The sequence below is a fragment of the Mchenga conophoros genome, linkage group LG12 (genome assembly GCF_057382185.1).
Source record: "Mchenga conophoros isolate Kocher_MC1m ecotype Shallow Benthic linkage group LG12, M_conophoros_male_GT1.1, whole genome shotgun sequence".
NCBI classification, from domain to species: domain Eukaryota; kingdom Metazoa; phylum Chordata; class Actinopteri; order Cichliformes; family Cichlidae; genus Mchenga; species Mchenga conophoros.
In genome coordinates this window covers 24,704,757-24,731,777 of record NC_140537.1, presented here as the reverse complement: position 1 = coordinate 24,731,777, position 27,021 = coordinate 24,704,757, and the positions used below count along the sequence as shown (strand labels likewise).

General features: G+C 40.1%; 1 protein-coding gene across 1 annotated transcript in view; it reads left to right on the top strand.

The window, feature by feature from the left end:
- Window positions 1–27,021, top strand: part of pde4d (phosphodiesterase 4D, cAMP-specific) — a 203,893-nt gene that overhangs the window by 4,401 nt on the left and 172,471 nt on the right. Inside the window, exon 2 of the mRNA XM_085294715.1 lies at window positions 18,331–18,429. Within this exon, the coding sequence (XP_085150841.1) occupies window positions 18,385–18,429 (45 nt within the window). The 5' untranslated portion in view covers window positions 18,331–18,384. The remainder of the gene's footprint in view (window positions 1–18,330; window positions 18,430–27,021) is intronic.

Sequence of the window (27,021 nt, the reverse complement as noted above, 5' to 3'; positions counted from 1 at the left end):
ATGGAACTTTGGGAATAATGCCCCATGCATTCATGAACTCTCAAGTAGCCTGCCTCTTCAGAAGAAAAGTGACAGGAAATAACACGAGTGTTCGATTTTCAGGTTTTGCAAAGTTATAAAAAATTCAGAGATAAATTGCGTGTGTGTTGTTTGCTGGTTTCTACTTTTAAACTGTCCATATAAACACTCATCCAGTATTTACATTTGTACTTATTATACATGTTTATCGTTTTAATGGTTGAGTTAAAATGTTTGCTCTGCAGATGGCTTTGCTTTAGGCTTATGTAAGATCATCTATAACTGTTCAATATTGACATTCATAAAAACTCTTACCATCCATGAGAATATAATTTGTCTTTGGGCGTGGCTTATGGGTAACTAAACAAAACAGAGAGAAAATGAGGCTTTCTCCCCCAAGGCTCTTTCCTTATTCTGGGGAGTGCTTCCTGTTGATACAGCAGGCTGGGGTCAGCAGTGAAAGTAATCTTGTAATTTCTCTGAGGCCATTCGCATTGCTAGGATCTTCCTGTTATATTAGCTTCTTGGGAACTATAACTTGCGTCACAATGATGCATTTTCCTCACTAATCATGTGGAGAATGTTTCCGCGTAGAAGTGAAAGGTTAATGTGACAGCTTTCTTCTTCTGTTTCGCATCATCGTGACATCCAGTGGGCTGAGCTTTTTGATTTATGTTGCTGTTGACGCGCTCATTGCAAATATGTGTATTAATATCCATCTATCTGATGTGATGTCACAAGTGGTGGCTGATTTGTCCAACAGGGGTTTTTGTTAGTTTAAACGGAGAAAAAACATTTATCTGTTTTGTTAGTGACATGTGTTAGCCAGCTGAAGCACAGAAGAAGGATTTATGCACTCAGATCAATCGATCTCACTTTGTAGAGCACTGGAAAATATTTACTGGAGATGAAAAAGTAGACTTCTCTGCTCTGTACTGAACTCAGTGTCAACTATACGGACAAAAGCATTGGGCCAGACCTCTTAATCTTTGAAATCAGGTGTTTTCATTTCCATTGCTGCAGGTGTATAAAATCAAGCACCTAACAATGCAGTATGCAGTATAGTTATTTTAGAGAGCTCAATTAATTTGAGTGTGGTACTGTAATAGGAAGCCACAGCCGCAACAAGTCAGATTATGAAAGTCTTTGCACAATCTATATATGACCTCGGCAAGTGGGTGATGTTGTTGGCAGCATTAATACTTGTGCATTATAATACATTGTATGTTAATTAGCTTGTGGTTGTGTCCTGCTGTTTTTTTATATGGATACAAACTGATTAAAAGCTGGGACTTTATTTTCTGCCTGTGTCCCCAACCTTTGTTGTCATCAGCTTTTTTCAGAGCCATCTTCATATATCGTCTCGTGCCCATTCTGATTTTGAACTCTTGCTGATATCTGTTAGTTCTTTTATCTAGGCTGTTATTAAAATCCTTTATATTGAGGCAATGATTTTTATGCTGTCATTGATAAATCTGTGGTGAAAAAGTAGCTGGAAGTGCACAGGAGGAGTCAACAGTACTGAACAGGCCACTCACAGTAGTTTTACAGACTGTGCCAATGTGATGTATAGTTTGGGGAGGTGCACATTAGCCGTAGGTTACATTGTAAAGTTTCAGTGGGGTTACTTACAGCGTGTAAACGCCTTGTAATGTAGGTGTAGGCAGTCCAGTACTTACCTTAGTGTGTTTTGAGTTACATATTTTTATTGCAAGGGTACCAAGGAACTCAATGTGGTACTCATGTATGCAACATACAGCAAGCTACTCACTTAACCCTCATTTACTCTGGTGAGTGAGTAATTGGATCAGAAAATGCCAGCTATCAGCTCTGTCACAGATAATCAACTCATGTGAAACTTCTTCTTCCCATGCGGCTGGCTAAAACAGGAGGTTTTCACTAATCTGTTCTCTCTTTCTCCCTCTATGGTGGCGGGAGGCTGGAGCATATTTCAGCTAATTTTGGACATGAGACAGAGTAGACCTTGGACAGATTCATGCTCAGATCCTCACCTACAGGACATTTAGAAACGCTAACATAATATAGAGGTCTCCGGATGCAGTTGAAACCCACGAACAGGCCAACACCACAGTCCTTACTTTCTTAATCAAGTTGGGAATCACTCAGTAAGTCACAGTCTTGCTAGCACAGTGCAATAGTAAAGCCCCAATAAAACTCTCCGTCATTTACAGATATCTGTATGCATCATCGCACTCTTATCTATCCTCATCCTATACTTATTCTAATAGTCCCTCACACAGATATGAGATTGCACTAAAATGAAATGTTCCTATTCGAACAACACAGACTCTCATGCAAAGTAAAAAACGACATTGTTTATCGGCAGTTTTTCTCTTGGTTCAAATGCTTTCTGTCCTAAAATGTCACTCATGCTTTGCTTTCTCACTCCCACTCTCCTTTCTTTCCCCACCATATTTGGTGGAACAGGGTTTAATGCCATGAGACCGTTTAAGGATGCTGGATCACAGGTCTCAGAGAGACCTAAATGAATTTCACATCTCATAACATGTTGTCTTATAGCATAAAGGTGGGTCACTTATGTAGTCGCAGAGTTTTGAACAGTGAGTTGTGCCAAAAAGTATTCACATAGTTCTTTGATGCCTGCAGAGGTCAGGCCAGGTGTTTATGACATGTCTATGAAAATGAGCTTTTCTAACTCTTCTGGTCTTGTGTATCTGTACGATTAGCTTGCTATGCCCCTTTTAAATGGTTAAAAAGAGAATTCAGGGGATTGTGATCAGTCTCTTGTCCTGTTTCACTTTGAAACACCGAAAATGACTTACAGTGTTAATTAATGGCAAATGTTTTCTCTTGATGAACCAGTTGTGTAAGCATATCTGCTGGAAAGTATTTGGGTTTATAGCTGACCGTTATTACGTAGACAATATGGCAACATTTCTCCGTGGTTTTTGGTGCTGCTTCAAATTGGCAAATCTGATTATCACGGGAGGTTTGTTGGAAAAAAAAGAGCCCTGCTCTGTATTTCTGCCACTGGAAATGTTTTTATAAAAATAAGATTACAGATATGTAATCAGCTTTCTGGCTCTCCTGATATAATCCGAGGCTAGACTAAGCCTCAGAGGGTGGGTCTTCTTTACATAACATGACAAGAAATCAGAAACACGAAATCATAGTGAGAGCAGCAGAATTTTGCTGCTCTCATTGGTTTGCCTGCTATGATTAACCCATGGTGATCTTAACACAGCGTTCCCATGAGAGGAAACTCCTCCAGTATACAGAAGCCATAATTTTTCTGAACCATGTAGTTCAGGACAGCTCAGCTGATTAGAATCACTTATTTGTACAATGGTACCACAGAATGCAATTACTTGGAGTAAAGTTTGTAAGAGATTATATTTCCTCCTGATATGAAAGGTTTTGTTGCATATAATGTTCGATATAGAATGCTAGATAATGGTAGATTAAATCAACAAGGGGTGCCATGAATAAGATGCAGAAGAGAACTTGTAGATTAAAGGAAGACTCAAAAAACACATAGGATCGAAATGGGAAAAATATCATATCTATACTGATATGGACTGGGTAATGTGTGAGGAACAATGAAAATGATAAACCTACAGACGGCTGACTTTAAAGACACCCTGAAATCATGCAGCTGGCTAATCCATTTGGCCAAAACTTAATTGCAGCAACTCATAATGGTACTTAGCAGTTTGTACGGCCCCCACATGCTTGTATGCAGGGGCCTGACAACATCAGGTGATGTCTTGGAGATGTTCTCTCAGATCTGGACTAGGGCATCCCTTCCTTCTGGACAGTCTGAGGTGCAGCCTGGCGGCGTTCTTGGTAGCATTATATGGATTTAGGTCAGGCGAGTATGCTCCTACCTGCATATTGAGGTTGGGTGCTGTGGTGCACCAGGAGGACCCCAGGATCTTCTGCATCAGCGTAGGGTCTGAGAACAGGTCCAAGGATTTCACCCCAATAACTAATGGGAGTCAGGGTGCCGTTGTATAGCCTGTAGAGGTCTGTGCATCCCTCCATGGACATGTCTCTCCAGACCATCACTGATCCACTACCAAACCAGTCATGCTGAATAATGTCACAGGCAGCATAATGGTTTTCACGGCTTCATCAGACTCTTTCACATTTGTCATATGTGCCCAGGGTGAACCTGCCAGGAGTGGACCTGCAATTCTGGTATCTATGGTAAATTCCAATTGGGCTCTGGTGCCAGGCAATGAGCACAGTGCTGACTAGAGGACATCAGGCCCTCAGGGTGCCCTCATTAAGTCTTTTTCTGATTGTCTGGTCAGAGACATTAACACCAGTGGTATCCCGGAGATAATCTTCTAGGGCTCTGGTAATGCTCATCCTGTTCCTCCTTGCACAGATGGGTTAAGGACCTTCTACATGCGTGTCCAGCTCTCCGAGAGTAACTGCCTGGAATCTCGTTCATGCTCTTGAGACTGTGCTGGGAGACACAGCAAACCTTACAGCAACAGCATGTATTGATGTGCCATCCTACCTACCTGTCCTACCTCTTTAGTATGGCGTTATTTTTGTGCCACTATTCTGAGCGCACGTAAAAAAAAAATTGAGCGCACGTAAAAAAAAATTTGCAGGTGCAAGTGTTGCATTTTGAGGAGAAATTTATTTTGAGCAAAGAAAAGCTAAATTTGAGTGAACAAAATTCATTGCTGCGTGCAAAAATGTATTTCAGTGTTTGCTAGCAGCCCCTGTCGCTCAGTATTTGCACTTGCGCTTGCTCGCAATGTGCTGCTTACGCTCTCAACATTTCTGCCTGTGCGCGCTCAACTCTTTCTGTACACCGTTATATTTTTCGGCAAATTTAGTAATGCCAACATACTGAAGGAACAACATTTGTCTCTTATATATGATACACCTATATATACACTGTCAAAGACACTTGTCTTTGAGTGAAGATTTAAGGTGATAAGACATATAAATAACAACTTGAATCTGTACTGAGGCTCAGTATTTGGCACAGAGTTCATGTTCACTGCTGTAATAGCTAATAATGATTAATATAATAACTATAATATTGGCCATATTATATTTACATTACCAAAGTGATATGACTTTAGTCTCATGAACAACATTAGCTAATTGTTATTTACTAACTAATCTTAAATGACTGTTCAGTACAGAAATGAAGCCCAAAAATCATGTTTTACTGTCCTGTGGTCTCAGCCTCAGATACTTATCAAATCACACAAAGCTCTTGTAGAAACAAACAAACAAATTAACAAAATATGTTCTCCTTCATTTCTGTCAAACAAAGTTGTATGACACGTTTCCAGCGGTTAGTATTATGGTTGCTAGGCAACCTGGGAAGCGAGATGGAGACTAGACCGTCCCATACAGACAAACTTGCCGTTTATTTTGCAACAACACTGCCCCTAGCGTCCTGGAGCACCTCCGTTGTGTTTTGGAATTTGCATGTGTTTTTGAGTTTGCATGTGTTTTGGAGTTTGCAAGTGTTTTGGAGTTTGCAAGTGTTTTGGAGTTTGCACGTGCTTTGTCTCTAGGGGCCACCGTATGTCATGCTACCAGTAGAGACACTGAGCCTAGGCAAATGCAAAAAACAGTCGGAAAAAAATGAGGAGGGAAAAAATGTCAGTGGCCCTAACCTATAAACCCATTCCTGTTTTGGGGTTTGTCTCATTGTTGCCCCTCTAGTGAACCTGTTGTTAATATAATTAACACAAAAGCAGCTGTAACTGATTAAGAACCTCTTCTGATACATAATTGTCCAGATAAGTTTAACTGACTTCCTGCTATACTCTGATTTTAAAGTTTTTCTTCCCAGGAGACCTGGTTAAACCGAAAAGTCCACAGGGTAAGATAAATGTAGCTGCAGTAGTGTGGTGGTAGACTGCTCCCCCTAGTTCTCAATCTAATTTTGAGCATGAACAAGAATAAGTTAGTGAACTAGTCCATTTAGTCATATGTATTTAAGCATGAAAAGTTTAAAATGCATTTTAAAATCAACTGGGAACCAATGTAAAGACTAAGATGCAAGCTTGCTTGCTAGAATCTATTAGGGTTGTTGCTGCATAATTTCATATTGCTTATAAAGAAAGAAAAATGATCATATTAGATTTACAGGTGTTGTATATTTTAACTTTCTTTTAGTGTTACATCTGGCTCTAGACAAAAGTCATTGCTCGATATGAGCGTTAAGCTGTAAAAGCATTTTATTTCATCAGAGTTTAATTTATGACTGGACCAAATAACAAACAAATTAATTAAATATTGGGAAATGCTGCTGTCATGTTGGCCAACAAAGGTTTTCCAGTTTAATGTAAACTGAGGGTATATGATTGCAATAAAGCATGACAACAGAACCAAATGTATTTCTGCCGGGGCGATTGTGGCTCAAGAGTTGGGAGTTCGCCTTGTAATCGGAAGGTTGCCGGTTCCAGCCCCGGCTTGGACAGTCTCGGTCGTTGTGTCCTTGGGTGAGACACTTCACCCGTTGCCTTCTGCTGGTGGTCAGAGGGCCCGGTGGTGCCAGTGTCCGGCAGCCTCGTCTCTGACAGTGCACCCCAGGGTGGCTGTGGCCACCATGTAGCTTGCCATCACCAGTGTGTGACTGGATGTGTAAAGCGCTTTGGGGTCCTTAGGAACTAGTAAAGCGCTATACAAATACAGGCCATTTACCATTTTTGCATGGGGTCAGAATCAGCAAACAAATGTTTCTCCCCAGCCTTACAAAATAAAGGAGCAGATTGGATCACTGTCTTCCTTAAATTATGTAGTAATGAGCACTGACTTAACATGTAGAGATGGCTGGGGTGATAATATTTCCTACAATGGCATTTTCCTTTTACACTCTTACTGTCCTACTTTTACTATTTTTACCTAACTTAATTGTTTACTTTTCTTTTACTTTTTATTTCAACTGTTAGTTATTTGTTGTTTATTGTAAATGCTGTAACACAATGATCTAGCTATCTAGGTACTGTAGCTTTTCAAAGTGTTCTCTACAGCAGCGGTCCCCAACCTTTTTTTTTGCCACGGACCGGTTTATGTCTGACAATATTTTCACGGACTGGCCTTAAGGTGTCCATAAAACCAGTACCAGTACAAAAAAAGATTTATTCATTACACATGGGAAAAGACCCAGGGAAACCGAGTTAACGATAAACACAACAAAAAAATAACAATAAAAACCCTGAAAACTATAAATTTCACACCCGAGCCTCAACTCTCGCAGCCCAGTACCAAACCAGTCCATGGCCCGGGGGTGCTCTACAGAACCTGATGTAGCCATTGAAAGTATTCCTGTGTAAAATGAAATTTAAAATGACCTCATTCAGTTATGATAGCTTGGTCACTTGAGGATTAAAGGCATTTAATGTATTATTTATCACCTGTAGGCCTAACTTGCATCTAGATACACAGTTAACTCCAAATATTCCTGAATGTTTGCTCGCTAGCTAGTTAGCTAACAAAAGCACTTTCCCCTTCAAAGCTAAGCTGTTGTAAACCACATGAAGAGCAAGGCTTCTCCCTGCAGACACAAATGATGAAACACATATCACCAAACTCGAGGTAAAAACTATAGTTTGAATTTTAAATGCTCACAATTATGTGTAAAAATTGTAGGTAGTGTATCTATACAGGCTTTTAGTATATCAGCTTATGGAAACATATGCTAACTCAGTATATAACTGCAGTATATAAGGCAAAAATAGAGTTTTTACAACTCTAACAAGCTTGAATGTGCTTTTTGTTGTGTGCTCTGTCAGGATGATCCACACTGTGTCAATAATGTTGAGGTCTAGACTCTGGGGAAACCAAACCATGACTAACACTGTTCCATTGTGTGTTTTTCTATCAAGGTATTAAAATGTACCATCCTCACCCCACATTAGAAAACCCATAACAGAAAAAAAAAATCCTAAATGAAATATTCTGTCTGAATAAGCTCAAGTATACATCTGAAAATCAATGATTATCTCCAAACCATTACATGGAACTACAATAGTCAGTCTCTATACAGGTGGTAGGATCTTTAATAAGAACTACAGACATGGACAATAACAGTTCATCATTGAATCCTTCAGAATACACTGTTTGCAGATGATATATGAAATAGGCCTCTCTATTGTAGAAGTTTCCGCTCCCTATCACCACCCCTTTTCATCAGTGCAGCCACACACGCTGATTTCATTCCCAGCTGAGTGAAAATGTCTGCCTGTAGGGGCCCAATCACCATTATTTCTGATATTACTCTAATGCTCCTTCTCAGTCTAGACCTCAATATAACAAAATCCACAAGGGCACTTAAAGTCTGCCACTTTTGTTTACTTGTATCTTGTTTGCTTGCTTTATGGCAATTTTGACCTGAAGCGTTGGAGTGTGCAGAAGACCAGCACTAACACTGCTTAAATTAAGGATCAAATCAAGAAATTACCAACTAAATGTAATATTTTATATTTTAAAAAGTTTTTCATTTGTACTACAGATAGAAAAAAAAAACCCACAAGCCTAGGCACTCGGCAGAGCTGTGTTCATTCAGTTGGAATAAAAATTGCCTGTTAAAATATTGTGGGGCAGAAAAGGTGCAACACTAACACTGCAGAAATTCGCACGAGATAAAGCTACTGAGCCAAGAGAAATACCATGAAAAGCCTCAGGTGGAAATGCTTTAATGTGCTTTGACACATTTGTTTTCCCCCTGAAGTGTGTATTCGTGCGTATGTGTGTGTGGAACAGTTTGTGTATCACACGTCTGATAAGAAGACTGTCGACTGTGATGTTTACAATAACCGACAATCCATTTAAAGGTTCTTCTAGTTAATTGTATGACTTAATAAAATAATTACATTAAAGTACAACAACTTGCAGTTCAAGTTTAAAATCAACTGTATGTGATTATGAAAGGCTACTTCCAAAATCTTTCTCATATTTAGCTTGCAGAATTTTACCCACGAGCTCTTGTGAAAGCATGGAGTTGTCAGGCTAGCCGGGTCATTACATGGACAGAAACCAGCAGACGCGGGTTCGTGACCTTGCTTCATTTCTTTGTCCTGCTGGTCATCAGCGTGCATATCGAATCACATCTGATGAAAGAGACGCAAGTTGCAATAGAGCCCCACCACTGTGTGTCTGCTGCTTTTTACTGGCCTGGACCGACAGGAGTGACTCATCACCAGCTCTGCAGGGCCTTCTAATGCCTGGGGTCGATGATGTCAACAGGGCTAGTACCATGTGTTTAGGGGGGACATTGGATAGCAGACTTTGTCTTTGGGTATCACAGCTCAGGGAAAAACCACAAATATTTACAACTCTGCAATTTGATATTAGCGGAAATAGAAGAAAAACCTGTTCTAGAAGCAGCATATAGTGAATATATATCGCTGCTTCGTATTCAAAAGCGTATTGTTTTGCAGCATGTCTTATAATATCATTAAGTTTTGTCATTTTAAAATTTATACAGAGTAGAAGGCAAGAAATAAATCTTGGTTCTCTGGGAGCCTCTGCTGGAAGTTTAAAGCAAAACACTTCTTCCATGCATCTGCAGTATAGGACGTATCCGACAATAAAATAGATAGAAATATATACACATTTATATGCAGAATCTGCAATGATTTTTTTTTTGCATAAATGTAATATTATACTATGCTGTTAATGACACTAAATCATTATCAGCCCAGCATAATTTCATATGTATATATTTTGGCCACCAGGGGTCAGCAAAGCAAGCCACAAACACAACATCAGCACTTAAAGTATACATCATGAAGTTTCTGGTAAACTGCAACTAACAAATGAAGACAAGGGGGCAGCAATGGAACAGCAAAGCTGCTTATCAGCAGAAAGTGTTTTATAGATGCACCAATGAAAACCAAAACAACACAAAACAAAACACAAAGACTGCTCAAATGCCTGACTGACCAAATGAGCCACAGGTGCAAAGTGGGAGTGGTCAGTTGTTCCAAAGGTTGTTTTTTTTTTTAGCTAAGGAGCTTTTAAGTTGGGTACAGAGAATCAGAAGAAGGCCCTGATCTGAGACCCTGAGAACCTGGCTTGGAGAATAGGGGTGGAGGAGTTTGATTATGTAGGTGGAGGCCTCAAAACTAAAAACCAAGGAGATGAAAGCATAGGAAAGCATCTCCAATTCACTTTTTAATACAGCAGTCCTGAGATCATCAATACCTTGTAAAGAGAGAAAAAACGAGTTCTACTGTATTATACTGTAATCTCCAGCTACATTTGTCTCAAATAGGATGAGATACATTTTATTTGATCCAAGTTTACAGCCTGCAAACACAATACAACATTTTGTAAATACAGTACAGGAAGATAATACTGTCATGTGGCAGTAGCACACAAGGGCTTTCTCTGTGCATTATTCCTGACAACAGCTGCCCTCTGAGGCTGTATGCGAGGCTGATGAAAACTGAACCAAGCAGTGAAAGTGCACAAAAGTGCACCGTTCAGTGACTGGTGCATTTATCAGAACATTCACTCACAAGTTTTGATAAAAGACCATTAAACCATTATCTGTAATTGCTGAGAGCAATGGGAAATTTTCTTTAAACAATTATTAAGTCATATACATGATATACTAATGGGGTACACCACTGGCTTTGTATTGTGCTTACATTAAGCTAATGGACCTGCGATAGGGAACACGTAAAAAAATAAGTCAAGCCAATAGACTCTAAGCTATCCCATTAGTTCCCAACAGTCTCCAAAATTGTTTGACTGTAGCTCTGCAGTTTTACTCAGCATTATCTTCCAATAGACACCACTTACCTGGTAATGGTCTCAGGCTTTAGAAAGCTCCCCTCTGAGACCCAGAACATTTTCTGCTCTTTTCACAAGAATTGCAGTGCAGTGGATAAACTGAACCTAATGAGCAAAATCCTGTATGAGGGGAGGAGGGGGATCAGCCCTCTGATTAGAGTGGTTTAATGAGACAATTAGTGCTGTATTAACTATGATAAATTGGAGAAGTTGCCAGAAGCGATAGGTTAGATATGAAAGGTCAAAGGGTTTGAAAACTGTCATGAATTCAAGGACTTCTTAAACTGAAGAGGTGGTCTTTGGTGAAAATGGAAGATTGACAGCAGCTGCAGCAGTTAAAACTGTAAAGTTATATAAATTTACAGCACATAACCTTCCACACTGTATATTCCAACTCATGGTTTATAAAAGTCTTTTAGGCAGTTTGTGAAATAAATGGACTACTAATGCTTATAATGCTTTTCTACTGTTCTAGTAGAAAGAGCTTTCTTACTACAAACCAAGCACTTTCTTATGCACTTCTAGAGACTTTTACCCAAGCATTCCTGCACTCACATGGGTGCATCAGGGGTAACTCAGGGTTCAGTATCTTGCCCAAATAGTTACTTTTTTATTAAGTAACTATTTGGTGTAGTATGAATAGCAGTGGGGGAGGTCTGTATCAATAGAAAGAACCTGTAAAAAATCATGAACATGTAGTTCTAAGTTCAAAATCTATGCACTTCTTCACACTTTTTAAATCCTTTCACTGCGTTTGCTCTAATCAATGGACTCTTTTTTTATCGGTTTACTGGACACAAATCTTCCACCTTTAATTTTCAAGGTTTTCCATCCACATTTGAAATCTGGAGGGCGTGGTGGTGGTGGTGATTGCATCAGTAATGGAAAGGTTTAGCCATCGTTTAGAGTTTAGGAATTGGTTAGGGTGAGAAAAAATGATCGTTTGAGATAAAACACAACAGTTGTCACTTTTTTCATAGCCAGTGCGACATGTATGTGTGTGTCTGTCCATTAAATTATGGGTCTGCCTGTATACCTGCTATTAAACTACATTCATTTCAAAGTTGTGCAAAAACAAAACATATTTATTATTTTTTCATGACTATTTCATGCTTTGCTATAAAACCAGGTTGTATTTTAGTGCTTTAGGAAAGATCTCAGTGACTCTAAAGTTGGTCTTCAGATGATCTCGGAAATGTATTGTCTTTTTTTAAGCGTTCAATGATTTTTAAAAATATAACACCAATCAATTATTATTTTTTTTTTAGCGGTGAGCGATCCAATACGTGTGTCTGAATTGCCTAAAATTGAAGGAAATTCAATCAGATGGCACTTTGTTGTCACGGCGCAGCTGAATATCAAATTGTTTTCGAAATACTCCCACGTGTGACGACCTCAATTTCACTACACAACAAGAAAACAGTGTAGTGTCTGAGTCACGCCTGGGTCTGTCAGACAATAGGTGGAATATAAGACAATTATTTTTAAGGAGGCTTGAGGGGTGGTAGCCAATTTACATTTCAGGTAAAATGTTGTTGTATTTTCACGGTCGACTTGCTGTGGAATTGTTTCGAGCTGCCGCAAAGACTTCATCACTGTCAACAGAGCGCTGCAATAATGAATAGAGGAAATTTGTGCTGTTCTGCCAGATATGGCTTTATTACAGACGCTTTCCATTCGTCCGTGCTTGACAGTGAATTGGAGCTTTGCATAAGATAAAGTGTATATTTTTGAAGTAGAGAATAAGGACTGTCACAATCCCTCCTGAAGTGACAGCACACATCTATAATTTGTGTGTTGTGTTCCAAGGGCGCGTGTTTGCAAATCTACAGTGGCATGCCTTTGAGTATAAGTGAGTGTTTGTTTGTGTGTGTGTGCCCTTCAGTGGTTTGGTTAGCTGACGTATGTAATGAATGGCAGTAAATGGCTGCCCTTAGTATATAGGACAAGACAAGGTCAGGCAAATAAAGGCGTCGGCATCGCTGTTTCCTTACAAGTTCAGCCTCATCTTTTCTGCTTTTACTGTCATAACTAACAATCAGAGCACCACTTGGAGGAGCCACTGCCTTGTTTCAGCTTATGTTTTAGTCAGTGAGTGGGGAGACAGCTGCTTGCTGCTCAGCACTGAGAAGCCAGGTTTCTTCTTCTACTTCTTTTTAAAAAAAATCAGTTTATTCCTCCGTGCGAGAGCTCATCTTACTTCAAAAGGGGTTGAACAGCGATCTTAAAGCAGCAATCAGTGACCAAAATCAAATGACTAAATCAACTGGATATTATTTGTTTTGCCATCTTCAGATAAGTGGAGGAGCTACATGAGGTGGGAAAAAAAAGCCCTCTTCTGTCAGTGGCTGAGAAATGAGACCCATAATTGGATGGCATGTGGGGAGCTTTTAGTGCGCATCAAACACGTTTCCTTGCCTATTCACCCAGCAAACACTTTAATGTACCTCATAATGGTTTGTAATTTATTTTAATTTGAAGAGTCTAATATGAAGCTTTGCAACAGCTTTGACTGATTTGTTTACGGATTTGTCCCACTTCAGCGTTTCCCATCTAAGGTTGAATATTAATATTTTATATATGACTTCCCAGCGGCTTGTCGACAAAATATTAGCTTGACAAATTGTACAAAAAGACTGCCTAGACTGACTAATAGAGTCTAGGCAGATCAGCCTACAAAGAGAATAAAAGCGACTGGCTATTTCAACAAAAGCCGCAGTGTCTGCTCATCTCAGCTGATTGAACGGCTACAATAAAAGGCTGAGCTACTTTTGAGGGATTATTCAATAACCAGTTGTGAGCTCTCAACAAGAAAAAAAAAGACACATTTCAAACAGCAGTTAAAATTTAGAGCATATTAGACAGTCGTGACCTTCTACTACTGAGTTGGGTGTGGGGAGGGGGGCCATACAGTGCCTCATCGTATTTTTGCTCTCTCGCCTAATGTGATTATACAGGATAAACTCTCATTGCTCTCCTAAAGGTGGCAGGAAGTTAATTGAAAAAGCCAACAGAGGATGTATCAAAGGGACATGGGAAGAAATTGGCACCAGCAGAGGGCAGTTCTCATGTCTGGATTTGGGGATGTGTAAGTCTAATCGTGCCTTGTGTAACTAATGCTTGAGCTCAGACAGAAATCAGCCCCCTGTGGTCGCGGTGCAGGCACATGCTCTGCTGCGCTGATCCAGCACATGCACTCAGACACACAAGCAAGAAGGACCCTTTGTCTTCAAAACAAAAATAACAAAAGGATTTGTTTTAATGCACAAACTCTGGTGCTGCTGACTCGTATGTCTGTGAGAGATCAGTTAGACAAGTAAATTGTCGGGGAGGTGTTGCTGTTTCCGGAAGAGAGTGTGCCATTGTTATTATTATTTTTTTGACTCTTTATTTAGACTTTCTGTCAGGAGTGCAGGAATGCATGACCAATCCTTATAGCACAGTTCAGATAACTGTAATTATTGTCTGCACTTTTAATTGAGAATTTACATGCTGGTATTCTTCTCATCCACTTAGCGTAGCTCCCAGCAGCGTGTTATAACAAGGTGAATAATAATAGCTGGCTGAGATGTAGAGTGCGATGCCGTTTATCCTTCTATTTCTCTCTCTGTGTATTTGTAGCTGAGCCATGTCTCCTGTTGATTCCGTTTTTGTTAAATTAGCCCAGTGCTTTCAAGGCTGAAATTCTTCTGATTATTTTGAGGAATCATCAGATTTGGGCTCCCGGCCAGGACCAGAGAGACTTCGAGAGATGGCGAGGGAAGAGAAGTCTGCTTCATTCTCCTTAAGAGCTTCTTCCCCTTAAAAGCCAAAACAGTGTGGCTGTTTTCAACTTCTGTGTGCGTGTGTGTGTTGTCATGGCAAAATAAATACTTTGAAAGATGTACAGATGTCATGTATTTGTGCACATATTTTTTTATGATTACTGGATGGATGGATTGGCTGACTCATGAGCGCTGCACAATGTCCATATTGCACATGATACAACCTCTCGTGTTTATACAACTTCAGCAGCAAGGTGGGCTTAACCTTGTGAGAAAGCTCTACAGAAATCCAAGTTAAAAATCCCAAATTCACCTCAACTAATCTTGTAGCTATCTATTTCAACATTAAAGCCCCTTCCAAGAAGTCCAGAATTCCCTTGTATGAACATAATTCTAGTGTACATATTTCATGCACACGTTGCTCAAGAGCTGTCGACCGTATTGAACATGATGCAGCCACTGCTTGCTAGGGAGTTGTGTATTGCCCAACTGCTTGGAGGTGGTTCCTGGGATGTTACTGGTTGTCACTGGGTGAAATTGGTTGCAAACTACGCCCTGCACCCAAATCCTCCTACTAATTCCTTTGGTTGCTAGCAGATGGCTACAGTTTCTTGTATTTTCTTACCACTGCAAAAAATTCTCTCACTGTAAAAAATTCTCTCAAAAGTCCCTGACAAGTTCAAATCTCAGCGTCCTTGACCTCAAGGTCAAGGTAAGAGGTCAAGTTTTCTGAAAATGTTATGAATGAAATAACTCAAGAACAAAGCAAAGTGGGATTTTGAAATTGATAGCATAGGTGTGTCTGAGGGGGGGCACTGGTGGTTCCCAGTATATTTTATATTTGTCTGCAAACACTTGCTAACTATTAGACGAGTGGCAGTAATACTTGAAAACGTGACTTCAAAGTAAAAGTTGAGTCTTTTGAAACTTGTTGAGTCAAAACCTTTACTTTGAAGGCACACCTTCCTCATGTCCACGTCGTTTTGGACTTTTCACTGTAACAAAACAATGTTTGTAGACACGTCTGTCACTTCCATTCAAACTGTGATTACAGCAATATACTAACTATCAAAGCAGTCACAAGGAGGTTTTTGGGGGCGGGGTGAGGAGTACATGTTTTACCATAGGTAGTTAATGACCAGGGTGTTGATGACCAGCCCGAAGCCCTGTATGACTGGCACTGTAGCCACTCACAACCTGTCAGCGAATACACATTTTCCCCTCACAACTGGTGGTTGCAAGACCGATTTCTAAGCCTCTGTTGCTGTGACTCTGCAGATGCATTTAGCTAAGCAAGCTAGCTGGCAATGACTCTCCATTAAAATCCATTAAAAAACAAACAAACAAAACCCCAAACAAGTTTCTCCACTCAATCTCCATAAACCAATGGATGATGTCACTGTTGCTATCTCCATTTTTAAATGCAGGCCCACTTTACATTCTTGCCACACACTCTTTTACATTTGTTATATGAAGTATTTTTTATGGTGTGTAAGCACAAAAATAACACAGCTGGTGTGTGTTTGTGCAATAATGGGAAAATCTGGTCCTGGAGAAACCTGCTGTTGCGGTGACTACCTCAAAGGCCATTTTGAGCTCTTTGGCAGGTATTTATATGTCTGTCTGTGGATGGGTTTTGTCAGATGATGGTATCTCGACTCTTCAGGTTACAATTATGAAACTTTACAGAATGTTTTTACCAATTTGTCTGTCAGAGTTTTTCCAGCATTGTCAGTCTGGTAGCATTGAGCTGCACTGACTGATAAATAGCTGCATAGTGTTGCCAAACTGCAACATAACCAAATTCAAAATAATTGACAGGGTTTTCCAGACGGGCACTGGTAGAACATGCAGACAGCATAATCACAGGCCCTTGCATTGTCACGAAAGAGGTGACTGTAGAGGAAAAGTAAAATAAGCGATTCAAACAAATATTTATTTGCATCTTTGTTGTTTATTCATTCATGGCACTTTAAAACTAAAGCTAAATCAGAAAACACTGAAGCAAAACAGTTGAAATGCATGACCTGTAGTAAATGTGGGGAAGTGTATGGGTTCATAACAGTTAACAAATGAACAAATAGTTGATCATGAGCGTTTGGCATAGGTCAAGGCTGTGGTTTGCCCTGAGGTTGTGTTGTGCTCTGCACGCACTATAATCTGCCTTGTGTGCCTTACATTACATTGTTGTGTGTTTGTTACATTGTTTGAATGCAACTTGTCTGTGAAAATGTCTGAGTATTATCATTGTGTGTAAATTTTAGGTGCCTGTGCATGCTTAGTGAAGAACATGTTTACCCTATGTTCATGATGATGATGAGTACTAAGATTTGGACTAACATAAAAAGCAATACTTTCTCTTCTCTTCTCTTCTCTTCTCTTCTCTTCTCTTCTCTTCTCTTCTCTTCTCTTCTCTTCTCTTCTCTTCTCTTCTCTTCTCTTCTCTTCTCTTCTCTTCTCTTCTCTTCTCTTCTCTTCTCTTCAGAGACTAATCAATAAAGTCTGTCCAGCCCTTCAGTTTTTCTGTCTGTGGTGATTAATTGACCATCCTGTCACTCCACATGTTTTTAGTGGACATGCACCTGGTCTGACAGACCAGACAGAAGGATAATGTCTGACCTTTTTGGCTGATCTCTCACTTAGAGTACATCCAGTGTTTCTGCTGAGTCCTGTCAGGCAGGCAGGGACAGAATGGAGTTGCTGTTGTACCTGGGCTCGTGGGCCATGGAAACAAAGGATTATATAGTAAATAAGAAGTGATGTGAAGGTATATAGGTTGCTTTATATGGCTGATAAAAATTCATTGCTTGGCTGGGTACCACTCATGCGGAACACAGACGGAAGAAGTTGCTGTTGGAGAAATCCACATATGGATTCGCACTAGCCTTGACAGAAATATAGGCAGAACCGCAGGAGAGAGTGAAACGAGGAATTCTGAATTGTCTGATTACTTTCTTGATGCTTCTCGCAGGTGCATAAAAACAAGAGATGACAAGAATGCTAACACTCAAATAGACTATTTATCTATGCAGCAAACAGACCATACCAATTAGATTATTCATTTCTTTGAAGCTACACCGGATTTTGTGCATGTGTCAAAACACTTTAGGCTCTGGGAATGGTTCTGGACATCCATTTAAACACAGTTGGTCCTATCTGTGTGTGTGTGTGTGTGTGTGTGTGTGTGTGTGTGTGTGTGTGTGTGGCAGAGAGAGAAAGAAAGTGAAGAAGAGAGAGAATGAGACAGGTGTAGGCTCTGGGTTATTAGGCCAGGTAAACAGAAAAGGGTTGTGCAACTCTGGCTGATAATTCACTGACCTTTACATTTTACACTCTAATGCATCCTATTAGGCCAGTGGATCCCAGCATGCCTCCTTTCTTACCAACACACTCGGGGCATTATGTTCCCCATTTACCACGCACGCACACATACATGCACATGTATACACATGTGCATGTTGTCTGGGAGATCAAAGCTTTCATATTCTGAAACCACAAAGCTGCCAGGAGGTGGAAGAGCCTCAGCCTGTCAAATTACTGCTTTCTTACCTGAAAATAATAAGTAGTACATTTTAGAAACTCCACACTCAGCGTATAAATTCTTTAAATATTTATCTGTTTTTTTCCATTTGGTTTAATCTTCACAAAGAACAAGCAGAACTTTGGATTTTTTTATACCACTTTACATCACCAGTTTGATAATGACATTAGGTTAATACAAATGTGTGAAATGGGTACAAATAATACTTATATCTTTTTTTATTTCTTTTTGTTTTGTTAGCCCACTTTTTGATTAACTCTGACTGACTGAGCCCTGCCAGAGGTGGCCCGCACCATGCAAAAGGATGACCGGTCCGGGGACGACAGCCAGCGAGACAGCGTGAGTGAACACCAGCTTTGCAATTTTTGCAGCTTTATTGATTTTTTTCCTTTTTACATGCATTTACATCTCAGTATTCTCTGTTTTCTCTCTTCATAAGCCAAAAAGATTCTGTTGTACAAGTTCAGTGTCTTGAAATACATTTTTAATCTTTGTTTTAAATCCATTTCTTGGTCTATAATTCTTATTTCTTTGAAAAGCCAAACGTGTTCAGGAAGTCGTTTTTGGTTAATGGAGGGATTTGTAATTTGTGCACTTGTACACCACAGAATTTGTTTAATTTCACTGCCACAGTGTATGCACAGCCTAGCCATCGCTAAAGTTGACCAAGGCTGGGCTATTGGGATTTTGAATGTTGGTATATGTGTCGGAGTTGTTGCTGCAGGTTTGCATCCATGCGAGCACCAACTCTGCTTGTTCTTGGTGCAGATCTGACTGGACAGAGGTATCAAGGTGCTCGAGCCTGTACTTTTGCTATTCTCACAGCAGCACACTGCCCTGCAGCTGTTTCAGCAGGACACTGCACGCCCACACACTGCCAGATCCTTGCTGGATGAGAAGCATAATCAGAGACTTCTTTAGCCAGCATTTAGTCCTGATATGTCCACTATGTTCTGAGCATGCCTAGAACATAGTGGGTCAACATGTTTATCCGAGGCAGCTACTACCATTGCACAGTCACACTCGTTCAGGAACAGAGAGCAATGCAACAACACATCTGGACATGTGTAGAGTCCATGCTCAAATGGGTAACTGCTTGGCTCACATTGAGAGGAGGACATACCTCAAATTAAATGTACTAAATATGTACATTTTATAGGGTTGGTCTGTGAAATCTAGTGAAAAACAAACAAACTTGTGATTTAAAAAAAATAAGAGGTCTCTTTTTGTAAGGGTTAGGAAGATAGTGCATTTTATTTTTTATTTTTGAAAACATCTTAGTCTTCATAATGTGTTAATAAAACACAAATTCCCTTGCATGCCCAGACGAAAATGGCATTTCAATGTTTGCTATAAACCTGCAATATGAGCATGATTTCTTTTAAATGAACCTCATATAAAATGTAGTCCAGCCTCAAAGATCTCCATATGTACACCTTTGCCTTCATGTATGTTAACATTAGCTTTATAAATGGCAGAGTCAATGTTTTTCCTACACAAATTAAATCTTTTTGTTCATCACTCTGTGATTAAAGCCCAGTGGTTTCTTTTAGATGATGATAAAGAGCTTGGGTTACTGGGACTGTTATACGTAAGAAGCTGTGCTGTTGACTGACAAATGTTTTTCACCTCGGCAATCATGTTTTTAGGGTTTAATTAGTCATTCAGTCATCATCATCAGTGACTAATTTAATTTTAATTTTCCTCGATGATTATTTTCATTCCAGAGTAATTGGTTGGTTCATTGAATGTAAAAAAAAAAAAAACTTTTCAAGAGCCTGACCTGATGTGACATTTCTCGTTACCCATTACAAAGCAAAGACACACTGTGAGATTCTCTCACTTAGCATGAGAAAGCAAATTTTCACAAGAGAATATTAATTTAGATTCTGTTTGCAAATTGTTCCTTAAAATGGTTTCAAACCAGTTTTCTGAATATTTGCCAATTATTTTTCCCTCAGTCAACTAACTGATAATCAACTGATTAGTTTTGCACTACAAATACAACACAACTAACAAGCTTACGGCAGACTGGATATAAAACATATTAGTGGTCTTGAGCAATAGTTCTCCAGGCTTGGTAAAGGTCATCCAAAGATTGTCTTTGGACATCAGATGCTTTTTCACATTTGCTTTTTTTTCAGTCCACTCCTTGAACCAGACCATTTTCAGGGTAATGTGATCTTTTTTTTGTTAAGCCATTTACCAACCTATGAATCATAAAAAGGCACCTAACAACACAAAAGATGTCGACCTATAAAGTTATCTACAGCAGATGTACAGTATCTGAAAGTCATGCTGTGAAAAGATCCAGCGAAGACCTGACCAGTCACTGAAGCCTCATCAGAAATGGTCTCAGTGGAAGGGTGCTGTGAAGAAGCCATTCCTAAATATGGAGAATAGGGAGAAATAGGGAGGTGATGTATGCCAAATGACACAAGCACTGAACAGAAAATCAGTGGCAACAGATTTTAGGAAATGACGAATCCAAAGTTGGAATTTTGGTTCAAATCACTGTCAGTGTTGTGCAGACGAGCTCTGGAGAGAGGTGCAGTATTAAGTGTCTACAGCCATCATCTTGGACATGAGTTGGGACTGTGTTTCAGCCAGTGTTGTTGTCAAAATTAATGGCATCATGAACATGAACTATAGAGTGAGATTTTAAACCATCATTAAATACCATCATTTTGCATCATGACAGTGATCCCGAACACATTACCAATGCAGTAAAAAACACACAGTGCAACACTATCAGTCATGATTGGCTTCCCCAGAGCTCAGACCTCAACATTATTGAAGCGGGGATCATCTTGACAGAGAATGGAACAAAAGGAAGCCAACATCCAAAGAAGAGCTTTGAATCCCCATCATGAAGCCTACAAAACTATTCCTGAAGACTACTTAAAGAAATCCCTAGAAAGCTTGCCTGTGATAAAGAAAAAAGGTGGTCATACCAGATATTGCTTTTTAGAATGATACAAACTCTGCTTTTGTCTTTTATGCTGCATTTCCATTTATGTTTGCCCGTTTGCAAATGATGGGTGGCTCAAGACTTTTGCACAATACTATATATGCACACATCATTTGTATTCATTAAGAGAAACCAGCAAATAAGACATAAGCAAATCTATTCATACCTAATGTTTACCGAGGTCATCAAGTGGACAAATGAGCTGCAAGGTCATTTTCCAATAGGCTTTCATACAATCTGACCTCTCTTTGCAACCACAGGAGTCGCCCTCTGCTGGCCATTACAGAGACTGCAGCTTTTATGATTTTTTTTTTGCTTTTCAGACGGAAAAGCTAGGCCCATCTTTTACATACAGCCAGCGAAGCTAACTCATAGCTGTATGCTCTTTGAGCATACATTAAATCCTTATTGGCTGTCATGTATGCTCAGACAGCATGAATGACTTCATTTCTTATTTAGACATCCTGAAGTATTTATACTTTACAGCACAAACTCCACACATTTCAAAACTGGAATTTTTATTTCAGTGCATACCTCCTTCATCACGCATCCCCCACGACAGCTACACTACCACCTAAACAGAATATGTCTGTGCTCTCACATAATGTTCCCTGAGCTATGTGCAAGCTGCCCATCACTGACCGCTGTCCATCTGGATTTTTAACTGGCAGCTTTCTGGTAATCCTGAAAAACAAGAGAGGTCAGAGATCAGAGATCCCATATAGCAGGAGAAATAAGAGGGTAGATAGTATTGCATAGCAGCAAACAGTAGCAGGATTACCTGCATATGTATTAATGAAACATGCAATCATATAGTTGATAAACTGGCTCATCCTTAAAAATCACAGAGACCTGTGACACTTGTTTTAGTAACAAATTATTTTCTATTTCTATTTTCTATTCATTTTTTGAATCAGTCTGAAGATGTTTCTCTGAATTTGTTCTCTTATTGCTGTGTTTGAAAATAAGAAAGAAAAACTACTGATGCTATATATCCAGTCATACACTTGAACTTGGGTTGAGCTTCAAATGTTGGGCCACGTCTTGGCTCTTTGAAACATCAGAGAGGAAAATAAAAACGGAAAATTTCTCTTCACAAAACACTGTAGTGGGATTATTAGCCAAAATATAAATGACAGATTTCAGCTGAGTAAAAAAATGATACTTTCATTCCGGTTGTAAATCTGCCACATGGTTTTCATTTCTGTGTGAATCATAGTGAAAGATTAGATAGAAATGTCAAAATGGCTATTACAGCCTGGCGCTTATAGGTTCCCACACATTTCCAATCTGTCTTGGTGTGTATTATTATCTACCTTACAGTTCCAACGACATGATGTGGGCTGCGAATGCATGTAAATACAGCTTTCTGCACTAAACTGTGGATTTTAGTCTGCAAACTGCAAGCTTTACTTCACTTGAAGGTCAGTGAGCTCTGATGAGCTCCCTGCATCTCCTTTTGGGAGATCTAAGGTCAAAGGTCATCATGTTAACAACATCCAAAGGAACAGCTGCCTGCAAGATAGATCGCTCAAACTGATTCATAATATTGTATTGAATCAAGGAAAGCACATTATTTAAAAGGGTTACTGGAAAAACTGATAATGACAAGAGCAAATGACCTTTGAAATGGAATAAAATAACACTACTAATGGGACAAAAACTGGCTGATGAGTCACATTTGGTGTCTCTTGTGGGGCTTTAAAACTGCGCTTTACTAAAAACAAAAACATGTCCAGGGGAAATATGATTAAATTATTTTTTTTCTCCCTTTGTTATTAGTCAGAAACTACTCCAACGTTATTGTGGTGATTAAATAACCTGTGTGAGATACGTGCAAGATTTCTAAGTAGAAGCAAGGGACACGGCGAGATGAGCAAGAGTTCATGTCACATGTGCACGTGATTGATGTCTTCATCAACTGAGACAGAGCGAAGAGAGCAGACCACTGGGTTAGAGACGAGAGAGAGACCGTTGGGAGACGTATAGGTGGGACGTGAAGAGAGGACAGGTAATTAGAGGGGAGAGGTGGGAGGTGAGGTGAAGACAAGAAGCGGGTGTTAAAAACAAACAGAAGCAGAGATGCTTCCTCATCATCCTGAGGGGCATATTGAGGTAGAGCAGGGACACAGGCTGCGCTGATGAATACGTTTTGCAAGGCTCTCGGGGGCTGTCCAATCAGGTGGCGCCATTGATGAATAGTCATGAGTCACCTTATCAGCATCACCATGGTTACGCAGATGTGACTGTGGCCCTGTGAATGTGATGAGGGAATAGAAATGGGCCAAACGCTGCTCCCGTCTCCTTCCCGCGCACATCTCGATCACCAATTAGAGCCCAGCAGGGGAGCTTCCAGGCCATGTGCTTGTATCGAGGACAAGGTAAACAGGTTTGCAGTGAGGTGAACAGACAAAGGGGCGCGGTGAAGGTAACGGTTAGAAATTTAATGTGTCTGGAAGAGTGGTAACAGGGGAGGGGAGGTACATTTCAATTCAAGCCTAAATCATTTGATGATTTTAAAAAATCACATTAAAGCCAGTTGTCACACAGCGCGTACAGGTGAGAGCTGGCAGGACGAGCAGAGGGGAAGTGGATGACACGATGTTTAATGAAAAGAGCTGGGAAATTAAATTGAACAGGATCAGAGGAGGAGAAGCGGAAAAGTGACTGAAGGATGAGCACGGCAAGAGACAGCGGCAGGATATGAAGTAAAGAAAATGGACAACAATGTAATGGAATAAAAGGATCGGACAGCACGTAATGATTTATTTAATTCTCCGTCCTCTTTTGCCGGCGTCTCACGAAAGGCAGCGGAGCTCTGAAGTGCAGTTTCAAGAGCTCATCAGTTGACAAAAGCTGAAAAAACAAAGCCACTGCTCTGACTCTTGTTGGAATCCCTCTCATGATTAAAGATTAGAGGCTACCCACCAAAGTAATTCAAGCAGTATTTTGTTTTTAATGTTTAGCACATTAGCATAATGGCAGTTTCTCTTTGCGCTTAAACCGCTTTCAACAAATATTTTCACTTAAATGAATATTTTATTGCATCATGCACAGCAGGGGTCACTGACACACTTGACACTAGCGGTCTCTTTATCTCTGATTTGTCTGGTTGAGTGCAAACGATGTTAATTGATTTCGAGCTACTGCCTATCTACCTGTTTATTTATTTATGAGCAAGGGGACCAATGTCCTGCATATTTGAACATGTAATTAGATTAGCAGCTCAATACAAAGGGGACATACTCAAGCACTCAGGGAAATTATGTCTGTTTTCCTCTCAACCCTGCCAAAACTTGGCTTAGGTGAATTTGTTTTATCTGTCTGGAGCCTCATTTATGAAACAGTGCATTGGAAGCATACTAAAAGTGGACATGTGCACAAAAGCTGAAAATGGCGTGCTCCAAAAAGGAATAATCACATTTCTGAAACGTGTGCTCATGCACACCTGCATGCAGTGTTCCCTTTATAAACCGCAATCCACCTGGAAATGTGCTCATGTGGACCAGCCTAATGTTCTGCCTTCTTGATGCCATAAATGGTCAAGGCAAAGCACCTGGTGAATACTAATGAACTGAAATAAGCCTGCTGATCAATGGCTCTTCCAGTCCATTTATACTCGCGTGTAGTGCCCGCGTCCCTCATGCAGCTTTGCAAGCAGTATTTCCAGGTTTATTTATACAGCACCAACTGACAACCATCTTGAGGTGCTTTATATTATAAGGTAAAAATCCTACAATGTTAGAGAGAATCTGATTCTCTGATGCTCTGTGACTAATCACTCAGCGACCGTGGAGAGGAAAAACTTTTATCTAACAGGAAGTGACATCCAATAAAAGCGGGTTAAGAAGGGACAGCCAATTAGTAGGCTGAAGGAAAAGGGATCAAAGAAAAGAAGATGTTGAAGCTGCAGATTTAGACAATCCACATGTGCATCTACGGGGTGTGGTGACTGGAAGAGGAACAGAGTGCGTCGCAGAGTTTTCAGTGCACTCTGTGCGCTGCACGACACAGATTGTGTTTACAGACACAATTTTAAACACAAAAACTGAACCACAACTAATCTGACTAGTTATACATGCACAGAATTAGGAGATTAAAGCTACCGAGACTTTGATCTGCAGTTATTTCATGCACTTTCTTGTCTTGAATTTCTAACACTGAAAGTCATTATTTTAGCCCGTGTGAAGTTAAATGGAGTCGGCCTGTGTTCACAGTTGATAGGTAAAGTGCGGCAAAACCTTCCTAAATCCACCTGCCGCGTCGCACAACTGCAACTGCTCAGCTAACCACAGGTGTGAGTGAGGCAGCATACAGGCTGACTTGCTCTCCGGTGCTCCAGGAGTGGGAAATGTGATAGCGAGATGGTGCTGATGAAATACTGAGCGGAATTTGATTTGGGATTTCATATATTTTACAGTTAAAAGGTGCTTGCCTAATCCCACACACGCGAATAAGACTGCAGGTTTGACTGTTAAACCGGCTCTGAAGTAACGTGCAGTTAAAAGTGAGACTAAATGTGTGAGTCAGGCTTTCATATATGTGTACTAATTTCATTTTATTCACAAATGCACCATCTGCCTTGTCAGTTTCCTCTGCCTCTCAGACGTTTGTGCACATGAATGGATCAGAGTTTCTGCCCAGGTGTGCACATTCTCCCATCAAGTTTGGTTTTGTAGGCACCAACATGTGCACGGAAAGCGGCACAGGCCTTGTGTATTTTTTTTTTACATTAGATTTGAGGCCTCTGGTCTTTATGTTATCTAGACAGGCTTGACATTTATTTAGTCTTCTACACTGTGTGTAAAGAAACATTACCACCTGCTCGCCATTCTCATTTCACAGCCTGTTGACTGCATTTTAAGTGTGATTAATCTTGCATAAGATGTTTGGCAGCGTGCCTGTTCCGGATGTGGGTTTGATGCATGAAGGGTGTATAAACTCTGCCAGGGAAGGTCGGCACAGTGGCTGCGTGGAGTGATGAATCTTAAATCTGTTAAGTGTCAAAATTTACCAATATTTAATTCATGGATGACACATTGATCATGTTTGCGTCAAAGAAAACCCTCAGGACATTAATGCTCAATCTTCAGAACACCATTATTGTGCACGGATACAAAAACTGCAATAAGACTCGGATATATTACAGTAGAGTGACCTTTCCCCTTTGCACAGGTAAGGAAACGCGCTTTGGATTTCAAGTATCTTGACCCTATCTCTTCTAGTTTTCACTTTTATCAAGCTTTGCCTTCTTGACTTTTCTGCAAAGTTTTCTCCTAACAGTAGGTTTCAGGCACTTTCATCTCATTTTATTATTCTCAGGCCAGAGCATCACAGAGCCACGCTTGAAGCCAAGAAAAATCTGGTCTTGTCCCTTCCAGACGTTTATTCTTCTGCCTTGAGGCTACCAGATAGGGGGCTCTTTGAAACAAACTGATTCATCTACCTCACCTTCAGGGTGACATGTCAGTACAACCAGGCTGTGGCTTCTTTATCACCCGCCTTCTAGTTTTCTCTCAGTAATCTCTTTTTTTTTTTTTGCACATCCTATTTTGTCCAAAATGCTGCTGTGATAGCAAGTAAACAAAAGGATGCGTCACTGCAATGTGTCTGTTTTGCTTTTACAACCTACGGTCTTAAAGCATTGCATGCATGCAATGTCTCAATAAAATATACATGTTTATTTTAACTGAACTGAAATGTTTGCTTGAAATAGAAAGAAAAAGAAATCCTGTGGCTTCATGTATGACGAGAGTGTCTACGAATAGAAAGACAATTTGCATATAACAGCAGCTGCATATGCCTAGCAGGGAGGGAGGTGTTTCAGAACTTGCCCCCCGCCACCCTCTTCACAATTGCAAGTTTGGTAGGAGGGAGGTATGATGTACTATTAATGCCATCTTTGTGCAGCTGCTTTCACACTCTGCACTTCACAAAGAAATGTCAGTCATTTTCTAATG